This window comes from Poecile atricapillus, chromosome 2 (assembly GCF_030490865.1).
Source record: "Poecile atricapillus isolate bPoeAtr1 chromosome 2, bPoeAtr1.hap1, whole genome shotgun sequence".
Taxonomy (NCBI): Eukaryota; Metazoa; Chordata; class Aves; order Passeriformes; family Paridae; genus Poecile; species Poecile atricapillus.
The window spans coordinates 930,138-950,894 of NC_081250.1; the positions used below are offsets into that span (position 1 = coordinate 930,138).

General features: G+C 53.1%; 2 protein-coding genes across 4 annotated transcripts in view; one reads left to right on the plus strand and one right to left on the minus strand.

Annotated features, from left to right (window-relative positions):
- Positions 1 to 1,914, minus strand: part of SMARCC1 (SWI/SNF related, matrix associated, actin dependent regulator of chromatin subfamily c member 1) — a 66,776-nt gene extending 64,862 nt beyond the window's left edge. Inside the window, exon 1 of the mRNA XM_058831486.1 lies at positions 1,666 to 1,914. Coding sequence (XP_058687469.1) covers positions 1,666 to 1,887 — 222 coding nt within the window. The 5' untranslated portion in view covers positions 1,888 to 1,914. The remainder of the gene's footprint in view (positions 1 to 1,665) is intronic.
- A 2,064-nt stretch (positions 1,915 to 3,978) lies between these two features.
- Positions 3,979 to 20,757, plus strand: part of DHX30 (DExH-box helicase 30) — a 31,187-nt gene continuing 14,408 nt past the window's right edge. The window contains exons 1-4 of one of the 3 annotated variants that reach the window (XM_058831483.1): positions 3,979 to 4,071; positions 7,219 to 7,270; positions 17,305 to 17,435; positions 19,701 to 19,811. In XM_058831483.1, coding sequence (XP_058687466.1) covers positions 7,240 to 7,270; positions 17,305 to 17,435; positions 19,701 to 19,811 — 273 coding nt within the window. In that variant the 5' untranslated portion in view covers positions 3,979 to 4,071; positions 7,219 to 7,239. Of the gene's footprint in view, positions 4,072 to 7,218; positions 7,271 to 11,167; positions 11,366 to 11,431; positions 11,560 to 17,304; positions 17,436 to 19,700; positions 19,812 to 20,757 lie in introns of those variants that run through there. The other 2 variants (XM_058831481.1, XM_058831482.1) reach the window with 2 other exon arrangements.

Genomic DNA, 20,757 nt, shown 5'->3' on the forward strand with positions numbered 1-20,757 from the left:
AACATTAAAGTCCTGTCTAATCTAGAGACAAAATGAGCAGCTCTGTAAATGCAGTTCTGCAGCTCTCCCTGCCCCTCCGGATCCTTGACCAAGCTTGGTGCTGCTCTTGGATCCTCTCCAGCTGGTCCCCAGTGTCCCTGGAGCTCCTGGAGCTGGACACACCGACTGCTGCTGACAGCTCCACTGGGATGTACAAACATCTATTTTTAAGAGTAGAACTGGACAAAAGCCAGTTAAAAACACCACCGTGGCTCTCTGGAAGGAGCCACGCACCTACAGCAGGATGAGAACAGGCACAAGATGAACCAGAGTCCATTTACAGCACATCCAAAAGGGAATCAGCCCTTCCCTCTGGAGAGTTAAGGCTCTATCTTTAAGCACTGGTAGCAGCTTTCTTGTTTTCCCCAAATCAAAATTATTTTTCATTTTTTTAAAACTATTTTCACAGCAACATTCCAAAACTCACTCGCCCCGTAAAGTCTCCTTAGGCCAACTCTAATTACCTTCCAGAGCCATGAGAAATAAATATCTGATTTTTATAACCAATTTGAAGGGAGGGGTTTTCCCTTGGCTCCCATTCCTGCACCACAGACAACCTGCCCAGCCTGGGGGGTTTAGAGTGACAGCAAACACATTTCTGTGCTCAACAGAGCACCTGGACCCTTCCAGGGATTTGCTGGGACGAGGAGAGGGAAAGGGAAAAGCACAGAACCCCAGCCGGAGTGAACCAAAGTGCAGAAAGATTCTGTTACATTTCCCTGTCGACACAAAGAGCTCGAGCTGCTGCTTCAAATCGCACCCCACACCCCGAGCCCGGCTGGAAGGACTGGAAAAACACAGCCGAGCCCGAGCTGGTTTCACACCACACCGATCCAGCTCAGATTCCCGTTCTCAGATTCTCCGCCACACAAAGAACCCAACCAACAGCTTGTGCTCATCCACGGCTGATGGACGCCAAGGAGCGGCGGGACGGCCCCAAAATTGGGAAAATCCGGAGATGAAGGCACCCTGGGGCTGCTCAGCATCCCCCGGGCATCGCTCCGATCCAACTAAATCCCTTCCAGCATCGCCACAGCGCGGTGGGGACACGCTGCAAAGTTCCACCGGCCGCCTTTCCACGGCTCGGGCATCGAAACCGAGTTATAAAATCAGCACAAGGGGGAAAAAACCACTTGGAGCAAGCGGAGCAGCCGAGCCGAGCGAAGCGTGCGGGGAGGAAGAGGAGCCCAAGGGCAGCGGACCGAGTGAACCCGGAGCGACACGCGGGGCTCCCAACAGCTCCCAAGACATTCTGCTGGATTTTCCTTCTTTTCCCAGCGCTCCCGACACCGCCGGGGCGCGGCTGAAGCGAAACCCAGCCGGGCCGGGACCTGCCCGCACAGGAAAGTCGCTGCCTGGGGCGGGCGGGCACCGGCCCCGAACGCGGCCCCGGGCACCGGCCCCGAACGCGGCCCCGGGCACCGGCCCCGAACGCGGCCCCGGGCACCGGCCCCGAACGCGGCCCCGGGCACCGGCCGGCTCTGAGGGAGCGGAAATGGCCCCGGGACTGCCCGCGACCCGACCCCGCGCCTCACAAAGAGCGGCCGAGACCTCGGGCCCCCCCGTCCCACCCCCGGCCATCCCCCGCCCGCCCGCCCGGTGCCCGCCGCCCCCGCCGGGCCGCACCTTCTTGTAGTGCTTCCCCAGCCACACGCGGACCGAGTCGAGCTGGGACACGGTGTCGGGGCTCTCCCAGAACTTGCCGGCGGGGCCGCCGTCCTTGCGGCGCGCCGCGGCCAGCGCGGGGCCGGGCCCGCCCGCCGGGGCCGCCGCGGGGCCGCTCCCGGGGCCTCCGCCCGCCGCCAGCGCCGCCGCCGCCATTGTCCCCGCGCGCCCCGCGCCGCGCATGCGCCGCGCCCCGGCACGCGCCCCGCCCACCCCGGGAGCGCGCCCGGGACCGCAACGGGAACGCGAACGGGACCGGAACGGGAACGCGCTCGGGAACGCGAACAGGAGCACGAACGGGAGCGCGCTCGGGAATGCGAACGGGAACGCGAACAGGAACGTGAACGCGCTCGGGAATGCGAACGGGAACGCGAACAGGAGCACGAACGGGAACGCGCTCGGGAATGCGAACAGGAGCACGAACGGGAACGCGCTCGGGAATGCGAACGGGAAGGCGAACAGGAACGTGAACGCGCTCGGGAATGCGAACGGGAATGCGAACGGGAACGCGAACGGGAACACGAACGGGAACGCACTCGGGAATGCGAACGGGAACGCGCTCGGGAATGCGAACGGGAACGCGCTCGGGAATGCGAACGGGAACGCGCTCGGGAATGCGAACGGGAACGCGCTCGGGAATGCGAACGGGAACGCGAACAGGAACGCGCTCGGGAATGCGAACGGGAACGCGCTCGGGAATGCGAACAGGAGCACGAACGGGAACGCGCTCGGGAATGCGAACAGGAGCACGAACGGGAACGCGCTCGGGAATGCGAACGGGAAGGCGAACAGGAACGTGAACGCGCTCGGGAATGCGAACGGGAATGCGAACGGGAATGCGAACGGGAACGCGAACACGAACGGGAACGCGCTCGGGAATGCGAATGGGAACGCGAACAGGAACGCGCTCGGGAATGCGAACGGGAACGCGAACAGGAACGCGCTCGGGAATGCGAACGGGAGCACGAACGGGAATATGAACGGGAACGTGAACGCGCTTGGGGATGGGACCGGGAGGGCCAACGGGAACGCGCGCGCCGCTCCTGTGCAGCCCCGCCCCTCCCGGCCCCGCCCCCGGCCCCGCCCCGCCCGAGCCGCTCCCGCTGAGGGACCCCGGACCCCGAACGGCCCGGCCGTGCCCTCGGTACCGCCCGGACCCCGAACGGGCCCTCGGTACCGCCCGAACCCCGAACGGCCCGGCCGTGCCCTCGGTACCGCCCGAACCCCGAACGGGCCCTCGGTACCGCCCGGACCCCGAACGGCCCGGCCGTGCCCTCGGTACCGCCCGGGGAGCGCTCCGAGCTGCTCCGGCCGCTGTGGAGACCCTGAGGTGCAATTAGGGAGTTAATTGGGTGCTGACATAATTACCGATAGGTAATTATGCACCAAGTCTTCACTGCTGGGTACATTTTATAACCACGTCTATGCCCATGGTCATTATGAAGCAATTTCCCCACAAATTTCCTTTATAAAAAACACTTAATTTCGAGTCTCTATTCATGCTTTATTTGTGAATCGAACAAAAGAGAGAAATTAAAAAAGGCAAAAATATGTATATAATTAAAAAATACAGCATATTTTAGTTCAAACATTATGAAATAGAGTGTCAAAGAGTCCTCCATTAAAATCACAATCCTCAAAATAAAACCGTCCCTTGCATTACTGTGGTTTGTAAATACTCCCTCATCCCTGAACATTCCAAAGCAGAAATAAACACCTGCAGGGAAGGAAACCTCTGGAGATAAATGGAATAATAAACCCACCAAGCATCCAGAAATGTGAACTTGAGAATTTCAGAACTGCCGTTGTGAAAAGGCAGCAAAGTGAGAAGAGTCAAGAACTCCAGAAGGGTTTGGGTTGGAAGGGCCTTAAAATCTCACCCGGTGCCACCCCAGCCATGGCAGGGACACCTTCCGCTGTCCCAGCTGCTCTCAGCCCCAGTGTCCAGCCTGGCCTTGGGCACTGCCAGGGATCCACCAGGGATCCAGGGGCAGCTCCTCGGGCCTGGCCGGGTCGTACCCCGGGACCGGGACCAGAACCGGGATCGGGACCGGGGCCCGAGCGGGTCCCACGGCAGGGCCGAGGCTTAGAGCGCCCCCACAGACCGCGCCGCCCATTGGCTCTGCCGTTGCCATGGAGACAGCCATGGTCTCCCATTGGCTCACCTGTTGCCATGGGGACAGACCCCGCCCCCCGCCCACGCGCGGCTTCGCGCTGTGGCGCCGCTGGCCGGAGGGAACGCGCGGGCCGTCGCACTTCCGGGGCAGGGCCGGAAGTGAAGCGCGCGCCGCGCCGGAAGCGCGCGCGGGGGCTGCCGGGAGCTGTAGTCCCGAGGGGCGGCCCGGCGGCGGCAGTCGCGGTGCGGAGGTCGGTGCGGGGCGGGCGAGGGTCGGGCCGCGACCCCTGGGGAGAACCGGGGGGGCCGCGGGGGCGGGACGGCGGCGGGAGGAGGGGGAGGAGCGGGGGATGGCGCCGAGCAGAGCGGGGTGAGGCGGGGAGGGCCGTGCGGGGCCGCGGCCTGTGCGGGCGGGGCGGCGCGGGCGGGGATGCTCGGCAGCACCGGGGATGCTCAGCGGGACCGGCGGGGCCGGGGATGCTCGGGTGGCCCCGAGGATGCTCGGGGAGGCTCCGGGGCACCGCTCCCCGCGGGCTCTGGACGAGAGGCCGCCGGGGAGAGCCCCGGGAAGCGGCCCCGGGAGCGCGGCTCTCCCTGGAGTTCCCATCCTTGCCCTGGGCAGGCTCCGCTCCCTCACAGAGCCGCTCTCCCGCTGCCTTTTCCCACTCCTGCCTCTCCGTCCCTCCCGGGGCTCTCCCCGCTGTCACGGCCGGCCCCGTTTTCCCGGTGGCCGCGGGAATTGTCGCTCCGGTTCCCCCTTTGGGCCGCGGTGCTCGGGGCTGGCCGGGAGCAGCCGGGCTCCGGTTCCCACCTGCAGCCCTTCATTGTCCCCCCTCACAGCGGCCAGGATCCCGCTGTCTCCGGAGGGAGCGCCTTCCTGCACGGATCCGCCGCTCCTTCAGCCCAAATCACCACAGATAATAAAAATAATCGCTACTGCAAGCGGGCTGTTGGCTCTGCCCGGAGCCCGGGGCAGGGAATCCTTGGGGCTGGATGTGGGAGACAGCAGGATTTCTCCTTTGTTCTCTTCACAAAGCATTCGGGGCTCTGCCCCTTCCAACACTGCTGGAATATCCCAGCAGCCGATAATCAGAATTGCTGTGATTTTTCCTGCGTTTCTCTCGGGGATGTGGCTTTCCCTCCTGTAGTTGTTTTCCAGTGGATCAAGGAACCCCAACAAAGGCCCGATTCCTTCCCATCCTTTGGGATTTTATCTACCAAGTTTTTGTGCTGCGTTGCCTGGTTTCACTCTTTGCCTTTGCAGCAGGAGCATTGAGTCTGTTCCTAACTTTTGGTGTCTCTCTTCCCACCTGGGACTCTGGAGTTTGCTGGGTGTGAGGCTCCACCATGGATTCCCATTCCAGCTGTGCCTGTCCTGTGTCATCATGGTCCATTTCTTCCCAAATCCAGCATCCTCGGAGCTCCCACAACTCTCCTGTCACCAGACAAAGTCTTTTTTCAGTCTTGCTGGTTCTTTCCATCCATGCTGGTCCTGCATCCCTGTGTTTCCCTGGAGCAGCTGCCATGGTTGGACACTTCTTTTTATTTGGGATCAGGATCTGCAGGAGCAAACCCTGGGATTTCCCTCAGGCTTCTGGATATGCTAAAAGTCATTCCCAGGTCTGGATCTTGGTGTCCAGATTCCACAGATCCTTTATGCTCCTCCCTGTCCTGCCCCTCTCCCACCCAGTCTGACTCTGACTGGTTCCCAGTAAGGGTCCCAGCTCAGCTGGGATCTGCAGACAGGATCATACAAACAGCTGGGTTGGAATCTTGCTTATCCAAGGGGATCTCAGTTGTTCATCTTGGAACCTCATCCCTGGAAGGGTTTCAAATTTTTTTTTTTTTTTTTTTTTTTGTTCTTGAGCAGAAATGACCGTTTCCATCAACTTTATATTGCATTTATCCATTGAATCATGGAATGATTTGGGTTGGAAGGGAGTGTAAGGATTGTCCAGTGTCACCCGTGCCATGGCAGGGACACCTTCCACCATCCCAGGCTGCTCCAGGCTCCATCCAGCCTGGCCTTGGGCACTTCCAGGGATCCAGGGGCAGCCCCAGCTGCTCTGGGAATTCCATCCCAGTCCCTCCCCACCCTCAGAACCAGGAATTCCTCCCCAATATCCCACCTATCCTTGCCCTCTTTCAGCTCAAAGCCATTTTTGGATGAGCCCTTTTTCCGGTCCCAGCATGGGTGAGACATTCCTTGTTCCTGAATTCCCCCTAGGGAATGTTGCAGTTTATCTGCCTTGTCCCAGGAGGCTGAGGGAGGATTCCCTGGATTCCCTGGGATACACCTGCTCTCCCTGCACACAAACAGCTCCCCCTCTTTGGCCACACTTCAGAATTCAGGAGGGGGATGTGGCCAATCCCCCTGGGCTTGGATTCCCTGCAGCATTCCCTGGTTTCACACTCCTGCTTTCCTCTCTCCGGGGTTCAAGGATTGACTCTTTCCTGTCAGAGCAATATTGGACTCCCCAATTCATCAGAAATCCCTTGGCTTTAGGGCAGTTTGACCCAGGCTGGGATGATCCCTGTGGAATTGGCACAGGCTGCTGTGTGCCAAACGCTCCAGCCTTGGCAATCTCCAAGGACCATGAAAGAATTCCCTGACTTTGTTCCTTGCAGTGATTTAGTCCCACCAGGGACATTTCCCTCCGAGATTCACCACAGCACATGTGGGGTTTAATTTTTGCAAAGTGAATTTACTCTGTTTTTATTGATTTTCATCCTTGGCAAAGGTCAGGTAGCCTGGCAGCCATGGCAGGTTGGTGTCTGTGTGTCCATGGGGTGGGTTTATTTGAAGCCTTTTTTATTTTTTCCTGCTGCTGAAGTAATTTTATCTTATTGAAAGCACAAGTGATTAATTGGAATGATAATTGCAGGCACAGGAAGTCATTGATAGGGAAAGTTAATGTCCATAGAATCCCAGAATATCCTGACTTGGAAGGGATCCACCAGGATGATGGAAGTCCAGCTCCAAACTAACTTTGTGTGTAAATGATGGCCTTCAATCCTCACCCATCTGATCCAAGAAAATCCGTGTTTCTAAGGATCCTTACAGTGTATTTAATACTGGGCATGACAGATAAAACACCCCAAAACAAAATTGGTTTTGTCTTATTTGAGTGAAAGTTATATTAGTAAGAAATTAAATAGGAAGTTTAACACAGTCTCACTAAAGAATGTTAGCAAAACTACAGTTCACTTTCTTCTCCTGGCTTTTTTTTTCCTTTAAAGGGAATAATGACAACAATCCACTTCATCCTGGCCTAAAAAGTTTCTTTAAAAAAAAACCTCATTTTCACCACAGAGACAAAGCAGAAGCAGCTGAAACATTTGAAAGGAAATATCAATTCTAACTTGCAGTTTCTTTGTGCTCCCTCCTGCTGTCCCAGGAACCCACCCTTTCCGCTGGGATGGAGATGTTCTCGCTGAATTCCCTCAAAGGTAAGAGCTGGCACAGCCTGGAGTTCCACTGGGGGTTTTCCTGAAGCTGGAGCAGGTGGCTGAGGAGTTCCTGTGTGTGAGGAGGGAGCTCAGTTGTGTCCTGGCTGGTGCAGCATGGAGGGAATGTGGCAGGAAAGCTGGGACAGGACAGGATTTCAGGGAAACAGTGGGATTGGGCTGGGGAGGAGCCCTGCAGTGTTTTCCAGAGACACTGGACACTTGTTTGCTGTTTAGCATCAACTACAGCCTTTTTCCCTTTTAATTTTGTCCTCCTAAATATTCCTGTATCCCTCGGTACCAGCTCCATGAGCTCTTTGTCCTTGGGATTTGATCCTTTAATACCTGTCACTGTGGCTCTTTTCCCTGTCATTGCTTTGCCAACCTTCCTTTCAATCATATTTTGTCCTCAGAAATCCCTCCAGTCACCGTTTTCTGCTTTTCCTGAGCTCTGTTACTTGGTCTTAGAGAAAGTGGATAGAATGGATTAAAATATTCCAGCTCTAGCTGAAGCAGAGAGACCTTTCCCTCCATCCCAGGGAATCCATCCTTTCCCTTGGCACTCAGGAAACCCAGTAGTGACCCCACCACTGCTGTCACTGCCTTGCTCTGAGTTACCAGCACTGGGGGTGCTGGATTTAAACGAAAAATCCCGGGTTTCTTCCCAGTCCAAGGCAGGAATTGTGTACGAGGTCCCTTTAGCTGGGAACAAAGCCCCTCTCCTCCATCAAATCCTGAGAGTGGGGTTGGAGTCTGGGTGGAGAGGAGGAACTTTCCTGGTGAGGGCTGGTGGTTTGTCATGGCCAGGCTGGGTTTGGGACTCGGGCTGCTCCAGCCCTGGGGATAAAGGAATTCCTTAATGAACCTTGGCTCGTTAAGGAGCTGCTGCCTCTGCACAGGCTTGGCTGGAGGGGCTGGTCCAGCCCAGCTCATCCCAGGAGCTGCCAAAGCTGGGAGATGGCTCTGGAGATCCTGCCTGTGCTGGTTAACGCTGCTCTCTGCAAAATAAAGATCCTTGGAATCGGCGACTTCAGGAATTCTGGAATAAATTGAGTCTTCACTGCTGTTTCTGTGCCCACAAGATAATTTTTATATCATTTTTGGTGACAAACCACCAGCCCTCCTCACCCTTGACTGTCCCTGAACGCTGGGACTCCCTGTTAGCCTCTTCCCCCATCTTTTCCAGCCCCTGTCCATGTGTTTCCAAGGCTCTCCCAGCTTTTCCAGCCCCTGTCCTTGTGTTTCCAAGGATTCCCCATCTTTTCCATCCCCTGTCCATGTGTTTCCAAGGCTGTCCCATCTTTTCCATCCCCTGTCCATGTGTTTCCAAGGATTCCCCAGCTTTTCCATCCCCTGTCCTTGTGTTTCCAAGGATTCCCCAGCTTTTCCATCCCCTGTCCATGTGTTTCCAAGGCTGTCCCAGCTTTTCCAGCCCCTGTCCTTGTGTTTCCAAGGATTCCCCAGCTTTTCCAGCCCCTGTCCATGTGTTTCCAAGGATTCCCCAGCTTTTCCATCCCCTGTCCATGTGTTTCCAAGGATTTCCCCCTCCTGTTCTGGCTCTGCTTTGCCCCCTTGGTCTCCAGCCCCGTTTCCCATTTCCCTGAGCTCCTGTTTCCTCCTGGATTCCATTCTGGATGTCCAGGACTTGGAACAGCTCCGTGGCCGTGCTTGGAATTTGTTTCCTTTTTTGCTGGATGGTTCCTTGCCTGTGCTGGATCTGGAAATGCCAAAAAGCAGCGGCTCCATCACATGGAGCAGTTTCTCAGATTTCCCAGCAGGATGTGGGGATGTTGCTCTTTCCAGCCTCCCTTTCCTTCCAGTCCTCCTTGAATCTTTTGTTTCCAAACCACCTCAGTTTATTCCTGAAGAAATAGTAAAAATAATTAATTTTTCCCATTTTAGTGAGCCAATCACTTAAAGTTTGTAATCTAAGTGTCAGAATAACTTCATGTCTTTCCAAAAAAAGTGGATTTTTTTTTTGTCATCTGGTGCTGATTCAAGATCTGGGTTTGTGTTTGTTTCCATTTCCATTTGGTTTGTTTTTTTTTAAAGTAAAAGAACCTCCAAAGACAAATCAGCAGCTAATTCAGAGGTTCTAAAAAGCTATAAACTTGGTATAATAAGACTTTTTTTGAATGTTCAACTCTTCCAGAGTTGGTGGTTTTGTGGTGTTTTTATTTTTCTCTTTTATATTTTTTTTCCTAAAGGGTTTTATTTGATAACTTTATTCTTCTTGAACCTCTTCTCATGGAGCCCAGGCTTTGTAAAACTCAACTGTGCCATTGTATCAGTCAATATTTTTTATCTTATTGAAGATTTCTCTTTCTGATTTAAACAAAACCCACTTAAAAGCTTTTAAAAACTCCTTTTGCACCATGATGCTTAACCAGCCATTCATGTTAATTTTCTTAATTTTCACTTTATTACACACAAAAATGACATAAAAATGAGACACTGCTTTAAAGAAATACAAAATTTAACGATAGTCCCAGTACAGCCAGGGCTAATAACAGATTAATTGCTTTAAAAAAAAAAAAAATCAGATTTAAATAAACAAATAAATAATCCTGCAGAGTCAGAATTTCCACCAGCTCTAAAACCTGGATATGAAATAATTGAGGTAAAACTGACAGGAGGACTCGGAGCTGAGAGAAGTTGGGAAGAGCTGAGTTGTTTTATGATGATTTTAAGATCTTTATCAAATATTTTAATTTTAGATTTGATAGATTTAAGATTTGATAAAGAGTTAAGATTTTAAAAATCTTTAAAATACTTATTTTAAAGCTTAGAAAGATTTTAAGGGTTTTTTTGTATCTCAAATATTAGGAAATAACGGGCTGCAGGAGGAGTTGGCTTTTAGGAATATGGACCTGACCGTGGGAGTGGGATGGTGGCTCCGTGTGTTGGAATTCCCGCTATTCCCGGCTGGAATTCCCAATGTTTCCCGGCTGGAATTCCCGCTGGAATTCCCACTATTCCCCGCTGGAATTCCCGCTGTTCCCGGTTGAAATTCTCAATGTTTCCCAGCTGAAATTCCCGCTATTCCCGGCTGGAATTCCTGCTGTTCCCGGTTGAAATTCCCGCTATTCCCGGGCTGGAATTCCCGCTGTTCCCGGGCCGGCATTCCCACTATTCCTGGGCTGGAATTCCCACTATTCCTCGGCCGGCATTCCCGCTGCGCCACGGCCCCGGGGCCTCGGGAATGCTGCGGCCACGGCCAGGACGGCAGCTCCTTCTCCCTCTCCATGTCCTCCCTTTCCCGTCACCTTTTCCCCTCTCCTTTGCTCTCCTTTCCCCTCTCCTTTCCCCTCCTTTTCCCACTTTTCCCTCTCCTTTCCCCTCTCCTTTGCTCTCCTTTTCCCTCTCCTTTCCCCTTTCCTTTCCCCTCTCCTTTCCCTTCTCCTTTGCTCTCCTTTTCCCACTTTCCCCTCTCCTTTTCCCACTTTCCCCTCTCCTTTTCCCACTTTCCCCTCTCCTTTTCCCACTTTCCCCTCTCCTTTCCCTTCTCCTTTTCCCTCCTTTTCCCACTTTCCCCTCTCCTTTCCCCTCTCCTTTCCCCTCTCCTTTTCCCTCCTTTTCCCACTTTCCCCTCTCCTTTCCCCTCTCCTTTCCCTTCTCCTTTGCTCTCCTTTTCCCACTTTCCCCTCTCTTTCCCCTCTCCTTTCCCCTCCTTTTCCCACTTTCCCCTCTTCTTTCCCCTCTCCTTTCCCTTCTCCTTTGCTCTCCTTTTCCCACTTTCCCCTCTCCTTTCCCCTCTCCTTTCCCCTCCTTTTCCCCTCCTTTTCCCACTTTCCCCTCTCTTTCCCCTCTCCCCTCTCCGTTTCCCGCTCCGTTCCCGGCGGGATCCCGGTCCCGCCTCTCCGGGTCCTCCCGCCCGCCAGGGGGCGCCGCCGCTCGCGGCCCCAGCGCTGCCCGCGGCTCCAGGACGGCCCAAGATGGCGGCGCTGGGGCTGCTGCTGCAGGCGGCGGGGCCGCTGCGCCTCTGCCGCGGCCCCCGCGGGCCCTGCGCGGCTCCCCGCGGGCTCTGCTCGGCTCCCCGCGGGCCCGCCGAGCCGCGCCGGGACGAGGAGGACGAGGAGGAGTCCGAGGCGGCGCAGGGTGAGCAGCGGAGCCGGCCGGCGCTCGGGGCCGCTCGCGCAGCGGAAGGGAGGGGCGAGGCCGGGCCCGCGGCGGGGCGGGGGAGCCGCCGCATCCCTCCCTCCCTCCCTCGTCCATCCCTCCCGCCCTTCCTTCCCGCGGCTCCGCCGGGACCGGGATGCGCGGCCAGGGAGAGGAGCCGCCGAGCTGCGCAGGTAGCGGGGGGCGCCCGGAGCCGCTCCGTGGCCGCCCCGGCAGCCCTTTGTTGGCCGGAGTTGCCTTTCCCCGGTGATTCCCCTCAAGGTCGCCGAGCCGGGCCTGGGAGAAAGTCCCGGCTGCCGTGGCCGGCGCGGGAGGAGGATGCCCCGTGGAGATGCGGCAGGGGGAGGGAAGCACCGGGCGGGCCGTTAGGGCCCTTCCCAGCTCTCCGTGTGCGGGATCCCGGCGGATCCACCTGCGGAGCCCGGGGAGCACCGGGGGAGCCGCGGACAGCTCCGGTACCGGGCCCGCCGGGCCCCCGGCTCCGGCCACAACCCCCGACATTCCCCCTTCACTCGGTGAACGCCTTCGGGATTGTCACTGCTGGAAAAGGACCTTTAAAACTCGGCTTGGATGGCGTGTTTTCAATCGCTGTTTGATGGATTATGGAGCGTGGAGAGCGCTTGGAGTTTAGAGAGATGCGAATGGTTTTGTGCCAGAGGTTGTGACTTGAACAATTTTCCCTGTGAAAATCGCTGGTTTGGTTTCAGTTTTCTTTCGTGGGCTGCATTTTGGTAATTTGGGGTATTATTATATTAGAACTTTCTTTTTTCCTCAGCCCGCATGCTTCTGTGTTTGATGCTTTTTCCCACCCTCCAGCACTATTAAAGTTATTATTTTCTCAGTCGTTTTGGGATTCTTTGGGTCTTGGTTCCATTTGCCTTGCAGAAGCTGCTGAGTTCTGTCTTGGAGTTCAGAGTGGGATAGTCTTTTAATTGTTACATTCAAGCTGTTCAACAGAGCAAATTAATTCCTTGCTAAAGCGAGTGCTGAACCACCCCAAATTATTGTTTAATGAGCTGCTTCAGGTGTTGCCTGAGAAAAGGAATAAACCAGGATTTTTTTTTTTTCTTTCCTCTTTTGTGCTTCATCCCTCATCGCTTTTTTCCTAATGTGTTTTCAGGCAGTCCCTGAGTACTTTAATTTTTGGTCTTCAGTTCACTCATCCTCCCAATTTGTGCGGTGGATTGACCATGGAAAGCTCTTGAGATGGAAGTATGGTGATACTGGAATTGTTTGTAGCAATGGATTTGTCTTGGATGAACAAATAAAAGCCCTCAGGGTCTCATGAACCTGCCCTACCTGTCCAGCTGCTGCTTGAACACGTGGAGATCATAAATATCATTTGAAAAACCTCTTTCTGAGCTTGGTTCTGAGCCCTCAGCTTGTGAGCTGATGTCTCATTAGCTGTCCTCGTTTTGCTGCTTTGTTATGAGCCTTGGATGCAAATATGGAAAAATCCACTCAGACCCAGGCCAGCTTGAAGAAGTCACTGTTAGATCCATGTTCTTATCTGAGGCTCCAGTTTTTTGGCTCAGCCAGGGGGGTTTGGGGAGCTCAGTCACTTCCCCCTCGTTCCTGAGGCTGACGTGCCCTTGGGTTTGCTCCAGGAGCCCTCCTCTGTCACTAATTAGATTTATCCTGTAGAACCACAGCAGAATTTGGGCTGGAGCTCTGGATCCCTTCCTGGAGCAGGGTTGGTTCCTGACCAGCCCTGGTGCTTTTGAGGGGGAGCTTGGCCACTTGGCCTTCTCCTCAGCTGGTCCCACTTGCCTTTGGAGGAGCCTGCTCGGTGTTCCTCGTTTTCAGCTCTCGTTCAGCCAGGAGCTGCATGTGGATTTTATTCTGTGTGTGTTAGAAGGAGCTGTGGTCAGGGATGTGCTGGGGATGGTTTAAAAGCCTCAAATTCCCCAAAACCATGGCTTGGTGCATCCCAGGCTAAGCTGCCAGGTGGAACCTTCTGTGTCTCCCTCCATCTCTGCCGTGGAACATGTCTGGGCTAATTCCTTGTGAAATGGATATTGTGGAGCCACAGGGCATTTTTTCTTCCTTGGGGATTTTTGATGTCTTGGAAACACTTTTGGATTTATTACTTGAATTTCTCATATCTTGAGGAAATTTGTCTTTGATAGTTTGTCCTTGGTGCTCATTTCTTGCTTTTCCAGGGAGCAGAATTGGAGAGAAGAGAGAAACTGATGGATCTCCTCTGTCCTCCTTGAACAGGACTTGGGGCTGTTTTGTTTGTGCTCTGGTACCTGAGTGTTTTCACTCCTCAGATTTGTTGGGGTTTGGAGGAGGCTAGGCCACTCCAGCTGGGTGGTTTGTTGGTTTTGGGGTCTGGTTTTTGTATTTTTCAGTGTAGCTTGGAATTATCCTGGACTTTCACAATCAAATTAAGCTGAAGGACTCACTTGCTTTGAGGAACTTTAATTAGTTAATTGGCTTCTTTGATAGCCCCACCCTGACTTGTCTGCTCTCCAAGACAGGCTTTTAATATTCCTTGGTGATGTCAGAGCTGTGGTTTGGGTGTCATGTGTGGCTCAGTTTGGGGAGTATTGGGTTGTTCTCCTTGTGCTCCCACTGACACAATTCCCACCCAAACATCCACTCTCAGCTATGGCAGACACTCCTTGGAGCAAGAGGCTGAGAAATCCCATTTGGCAGGGAAGAGAACATTCTGCAGATCCAGTTGTGCAGTTCAGGGTTGTTTCTGTAAAAGCTCCGAGGGAGGGATGGCTTCCTGCAGGATAAGATCCTTTCAGCTCTGGAACTGGGGCAGGAATGGGCTGAAGGTGATCCAGCAGCCCTTGGCACAGTCAGAATGTGCTGCTGAGTGTGGCATTGTCAGCTGGGGAGAAAACACTGCACCTTGTCAGGAATTCCAGGCCTGAGCTGTCACCAGAACTGGGCTTTTTCAGTCAGAGATCCAATTTTCCCCTCTAGAGCAGATTAAATATTGACTCTTCACCGAGGAGTCACCTCAGAATGTGAGAAACTGCCTCTGTCATAGGTAATTGCACTTGGGGGGGGCATTAAGAAAATGTGCTTCTTGCTCCTCTTATCACAGAATTTCCCAGGTTATTGTTTGTGAAAGAGGAAACAACTGGAAGCCAAATAACCAGGCTGCTGCTGGAGATTTGCTTTCTGCTTTTCTTTTTAATTAAGAGAATTGAATGGTGCATTTGGGAGTTGTGTTACTGCTCTTCCCCCAGTTAATCCCACAAATGTGGAATGGAATAGAACTGCAGAGTGCCAAAATCTTGGACACTTTTCCAGTTTTCCTGAGCAGGCCAAAGTCTGAATATAGAGGAACTTGCTTGAGGAGATAGAAATAGCTCATTTGCTGTATAGTTATAGAAAATTGGCTCATGGTTTTTTGTAAGGCTGAGACCATTTTCCTTCTCCCTTGGCCAATATATAAGAAGGCAATTCATGGACAAATCATGTTCATAAATCAGACTAATTCCTGCAATTCCCCTGGAGTTATCCAAGGCTGCTGAAAGCATTTCTCAAGATCCAGGTGGTTCTTCTGTGGTTTGCAAGAAGCAGTTTGAAAGCTGAGTGTCACCAGTGAATCTTCTGTGATGAAGCTGAGCTGTGGACCAGGCTGCTGGGTTTTGCTGGAGAGGGTGATGGGATCAGTGATGGCTTTGTGTTCTCCTTAGCCAAATGTCCAAGGCTGGCAGTGGCAGGACTCTGCTTTCCCTGAATCTCCCATGGTTTCCCAGTTGCTCACTTCCAGCTGTGCTCTCCCAGGACATCATCATAATGAGCAGCTTCTCAGAGAGCATCTCTTCCATGGCCCTGTGGGACAGAGCCTCTCCTAAGTTCTTCTTGCCTTGAACATCTCGAGAAGTGTCCGAGGCCAGTTTGGACGGGCTTGGAGCAACCTGGGATAGTGGAAGGTGCCTCTGTCCATTTGTTAGATACATTAATGGAGGATCTTCAAGGATTTTTTCAACCCAAACCGTGCTGGGATCACCTGCAGTTTTCCTGTGTTTCATGTCAGTAGTCCAGAATCAGTTTCCAGGAGAACATGCTGACACATCTTGGTGATAACTCCTGACTCCCTGTTTCTCCTTGGATTTGGTGCTCAGTTGGAAATTCCAGTTTTTGGTGGTACCAGTGATCTCTGTGCTGGCTTCTGATTCCTTGCTGAAACTTACCCTGCATTCCTGCAGGGGATTCAGAAACGCTCTCAAAGGGAATGCTCACCCCCAGGGTGGTGTGCAGGGAGGTTCCCCAAGCCCTGACTGCCCGGGGAGCGTGTGTGGGATGAGGCTGAACGTGGGATGAGCTGTGCTTGCTGCTGCAGGGAGGAGATCCCATCCTGCTGGTGCTTTTGGTACCTGCAGGACTGTGCTGGCTGATTGACTTGTGAGCCCAGCAAAAACGTGTGTTTCCTTTTCCTGCCTTGGCTTCCCATGGGCTTAGGGCTGCAGATTGTGTCCCTGCACATCTGCTTAGTGGGAGTGTTGGAGCCTGGAGAAGGGGCAGCTGTCCCTCTCTACCTCCCTGTTTGGGAGGGAGTTGTTATCACATCCGGAATTGTTATCACACTGATCTCATCTCGCTGGACCTGCTGCTGGAAAAGAAGGCCCTTGCCAGTGCTGGCCATGGCAGTGATGCAGGTGAGAGGAGCTGGAGCAGCTCCCTCGCTGCCCAAACTCTGGACTTGGCCAGGGAGGAGGCTGGGATGGGAGGTGGGTGTGACAGGGCTCTGTCTGGGACAGTGGGATTTATTTTAATTTTTTTTAATATTTTTAAATGAGTGATTTGATCTGACCGTGAGCATCCCCTCCCTGCTGTACCCTGAGCAGCATTTCCCTGTGGGGACAAGGGCCAGTCCCACCTGCCCTCAGTCCTGCTGCCTCTGGGACTGCTGTGTCTCCAAAAACTTCTTTCCAGAGGTTCTCTGGGCAATTCAGTACTAAACCACATTCCCAGGCTCTGATCCAGCTGTCTCAGGCATTTCAGGAAGAAGTCCTCAGGCATTTTTTTGTGTTCCTACCACTGTCTGGATCTAATGTGTGCCTTCTGAGACCCTGGATTTAACCTGTGCCTTGGGGGGAACGTTGCAAACACTCAAATTGTTCAGAGCTGTTACTGCTCAGTTGGGTTTTGATATTGAGGAGTGACAAACAGAGCTGGTGGGAAGTGGCACTGGGCTGGACATGAGCCCAGGGGTCCCAGGGATGCCCAGGGGGGCAGGAGGCCGATGGCCCCTGGGCTGTGCCAGCCCCAGTGTGGGCACAGCCCCAGGGCAGGGATTGTCCCCCAGAGCAGGGATTGTCCCCCAGGGCAGGGATTGTCCCCTGTGCTGGCCCTGCTGAGGGACCCCCTGGAATCCTGGAGAGCCCAGGAGGGGCTGGGGTGTGTCCAGGGAAGGATCTGGAGCCCCAGGAGGGGCTGAGGGAGCTGGGGAAGGGGCTCAGCCTGGAGCAAAGGAGGCTCAGGGGGAATTTCTGGCTCTGCACAAGTCCCTGGCAGGAGGGGACAGCCAGGGGGGTCGGGCTCTGCTCCCAGGGAACAGGGACAGGACAAGAGGGAACGGCCTCAGGCTGGGCCAGGCAGGCTCAGGGTGGACATCAGCAGGAATTTCCCCATGGAAAGGGGGCTCAGGCCTTGGAGGGGCTGCCCAGGGAGGTTTGGAGTGCCCATCCCTGGAGGTGCCCAAGGAACACCTGGCCATGGCACTCAGGGCTCTGGGCTGGGGACAAGGTGGGGATTAGACACAGGGTGGATCCAATGATCCCAGAGGGCTTTCCCAACCTCAGTGATCCCTGGAGATGCTGGAGGTGAGCCCTGGACCTCTCTCCTCCCCTCTGTGGGGCCGCAGGGAGCCGGTGCTGGAACACCTCTGAACCAGACTGCACAGGAATTGGGAAACATTTCCTTCCTCTTTGGTTTTTTTTCTCCAGATTCCAGAGACTTACTAAAGGAATTTCCACAACCTAAAAACTTGCTCAACAGCGTGATTGGCCGAGCCCTGGGCATTTCCCATGCAAGAGACAAGCTGGTGTACATCCACACTAACGGGCCAAGGAAAAAGGTAATCCTGTGGTGCAGAAAGAGTGGGAAGGGAGCCATGGAGCTGCTAATCCTGGAAATAACTTCCTAGAGAAAATCATAGAAGAGGTTTAATTCCACTTAAAAGTTGTGTGATAATTTTTCAAACAAGAAATATTCTCACTTCTTCCTATGATTTCTGGTCTTTGTGTGCTTTCAAGGTGTGTAAATGCAGGTGCTGTTCCTCTTTTTGTGTCGATATTTTTAAGTAACTTGCTGTATCTGGACTTTCAGCAGGAAGACACAGAGTCTGTGCTTAAATGTACTTAAAGGTGTCCTACTACCTTAGAAAATTAAGATTTAAAAGCTGTATTTTAGCCCTTAGGAAGCCTAGATTTGATTGTAGATTCCAGTAGAACGAATTCTGAAGCCTAAAATGTCCAATTGTGACCAGAAAAGAGGAATTTCTTTGCAATGGAGGGAGGCTTTTAATAGTACTTAGGAGCAGAATGAAATGCAGCCTCTTTGTTAAACGAAGCAGAGGAATTCCAAGCAGTTTTCCAGGTAGTTTGAGCTGTCACTGGGATGCCCGAGGCGCAAATCTGGGTCTGGGCTGTGAACTGAGCAGGAATTCTTACCTAATGGTGCTCCATGGTCAAGGCTTTGCCGCCTCCTGTCTCAGCACCTCTCATTCCAGAGCTGAAAGCCCTTTCCAGCTGAAGTTTAACTGTAACCTACATTCCAGGAAAAGATTCAGTTCTGATGGATTAACATTTTCCAAAAACATTCTGTCTAAAATTTCCCAGACAGTTTTTATTGCCACATCCTTTTTAAACATCCCTGGATTTTAGGGGATACATTAGTAATGTTACTTTAGAGTTCTTCATTAGTTGTGTTTGTTTTTCTTGCTCTTTTTTAAGCAGTAGTGCAGTTACCCAACTTAAATTTTGGAATAGCATAGCCAGTGCCTCATCCCTAAAATTTGGAATACCCCAGGCAGTGCCTCATCGCTTTAGTTGGCATAATTGGTTCCTATTCTTGCCAGCACTTAAACAGATTAATGTGGAGAGTAACTTCAGATCAAAACAAAAAACTAAACCAGGAAAACAATAAAGGAGATAAAGAGCCCTGGGAAAAAAAATGAGGGTTGGCTCACAAAGAAAGAACAACCCAGCAAATGTGGACTTGAGGACAGGTGAGAGCCTGGAGAGCTCTTGTAGAACATGAATGAGGGTTTGTTGAGCACTGAATGAGGGAAGGCACTTGGCCTTCCTGAGACACCTTTTTTCTCAGCAGGTCTGTGCTTTCCAAGCAGAACCCCGAGGCAAAATCCCTGGCAGCTCCCTGGCAGAGCCAGGTTCAGGGGCAGCAGGGCACCCAGCCAGGTGCTGGAGAGCCAGGAGCTCCAGCCTTGGGGCTTTCCCAGCAGATCCAGTGCTGCCTTTCATCTGGGCTGCAGAAGCTGGAGAGAATTCCCTAGGCATTTCCCTCTTGGAGCTTTCAGCATTCCTTGCCTGTGCAGGTTTTTATTGCTCCCTTGCTGGGGCTGTGGTTCTGCCAGTGCTTGTGTTGGGCTGGAGCTGGCTGCTCTGTGCCCAGTGGGTGCCTGGCAGCTGGGGCAGTCCTGGGCTGCTCCCATGGCACTGAGGAAGCAGTTGGGAAGATTTCTTTGGTGTTGGAGAGAGGATCTGCTCCAGGGCACGCTCTGCAGCTTCCCTTCACCGGGAAAAGCCCAGAACAAATCTGCTGCTTTGCTTTCAGAACAACACAGCTCCGTGTAACCACTGCCTGCTCAGGTCCCCTGCAGTTTTATTGCTCTTCTGGCCAAGCTTTCTTAATCCAAAGGCTAACAACCGGGAAAATTCCACTTTTTTCGAAGGAATATCTGCAAAAAATAAACAAAACCAAAACAAGACAGTTGTAGCTACAAGAGCAAACCCACGGGATACTGGGACAAGTTTGGGCTGCTGAGCCCATCCTCAGGGTGTGGAGAAGCCCCCAGGATCGTGCAAAGGGACAGCCCTGGGGTGGGATTGTTCCTTTAATGACCTCCTGGCATTTGTCCCTTGCACAGCCCGTGCTGGACCTGAGCCCTGCAGCTCCTGTGGGGCTGTGGCACCTCTGGGCCCTGCTCAGCCTTTCCTGCAGTGCTCCTGGAATGGAGCTTTCCCTCAGGGCACCAAGACAGCGCTTTGTTCAGTTTTCTTCTGTATCTCCTTGCCTGGAGGGCACAGATGGTTGGAGTGGGTGTGCTCTGGTGGAGGGGAAAGTTTGTCCTGGCTCACCCTGTGCTTCTCCTGCCTTTCAGAAAGTCACTCTCCATATAAAGTGGCCAAAGAATGTGGAAGTGGAGGGCTATGGGACCAAGAAGATCGATGCAGAACGGCAGGCGGCAGCTGCAGCGTGTCAGCTCTTCAAGGTGAGCTCTGCTTCTGCTCACCCTGCACTGTGCCTGGCCTGGTGATGGCAGCTCTGTCTCCTTGCCTGTGACCTCCCTTGGCTGGCCCCTCTTAGTCAGGGGTAGAGGGTGAATTCTTGAGTCTGAATTCATTTGAGCTTAAAATCCCACTTGCTTCAGGTAATTCTGATCTTTGTTCCTTTTGTCCCAGACCTTAATCAGCTCCTTAATCCCAGCATCTACAGCAAGTAGAGTTTCCCTCAGGTGGGTTTGCTGGTCACTAACTCCCACTTCTGACAGCTCAGCTGGCTGTGTTTGCAGTTGTAGGACCTTCAAAGCCTCTTGTTTCCTCTTCATCAAAGCCAGCGTGGCAATTACATGTTGTAATTTACTCTTACTCCACAGTTACTCTTTGTTTGGCACTTATTTATGGCTGGAAGTGGGTGTGTGCAGCCAGTATCAAGCAGGCACACTAAAACTATAAAGGTCACTCTTGAAGGTGTTTTATAGCTGAGAAGATGCAGTTTTATCTCCAGCTCTGCCCCTGGCTGTTCTGTCTTACCTTGAGCGAGTGAGGCTGATTTTGGAGTTTCCTGTTGATCTGTGCAGTGGGAACAGGGATATCTCTGTGCCCAGAAGATGCTGGGTGTGCTCTGGCAGTGAGACAGCTTTTGATTTACTTGTAGATCAGAATTCTGTGTGAGGAAATAGCCAGCCTTCAGAAATTCAGGAGGGCAGTGTGAAAACTCAAGCTTTTTCAGCTGCTTAAGCTGGTCCTCTCAACCTGTGATCAGCAAAACTTGTTTCACTCACTGATTTCATTCCACCTCACTCAGTCAGCTTTCACTGGGAATACATCCTGGTTTTATCCTCTCTAGTCCAGTTCCCTGCTTTCCTTGAGAGCCTGGAAGTTTTCAAAGGAAGAAAAATACCCTACTGATACATTTTCCCTGAATTTTGGAAATGG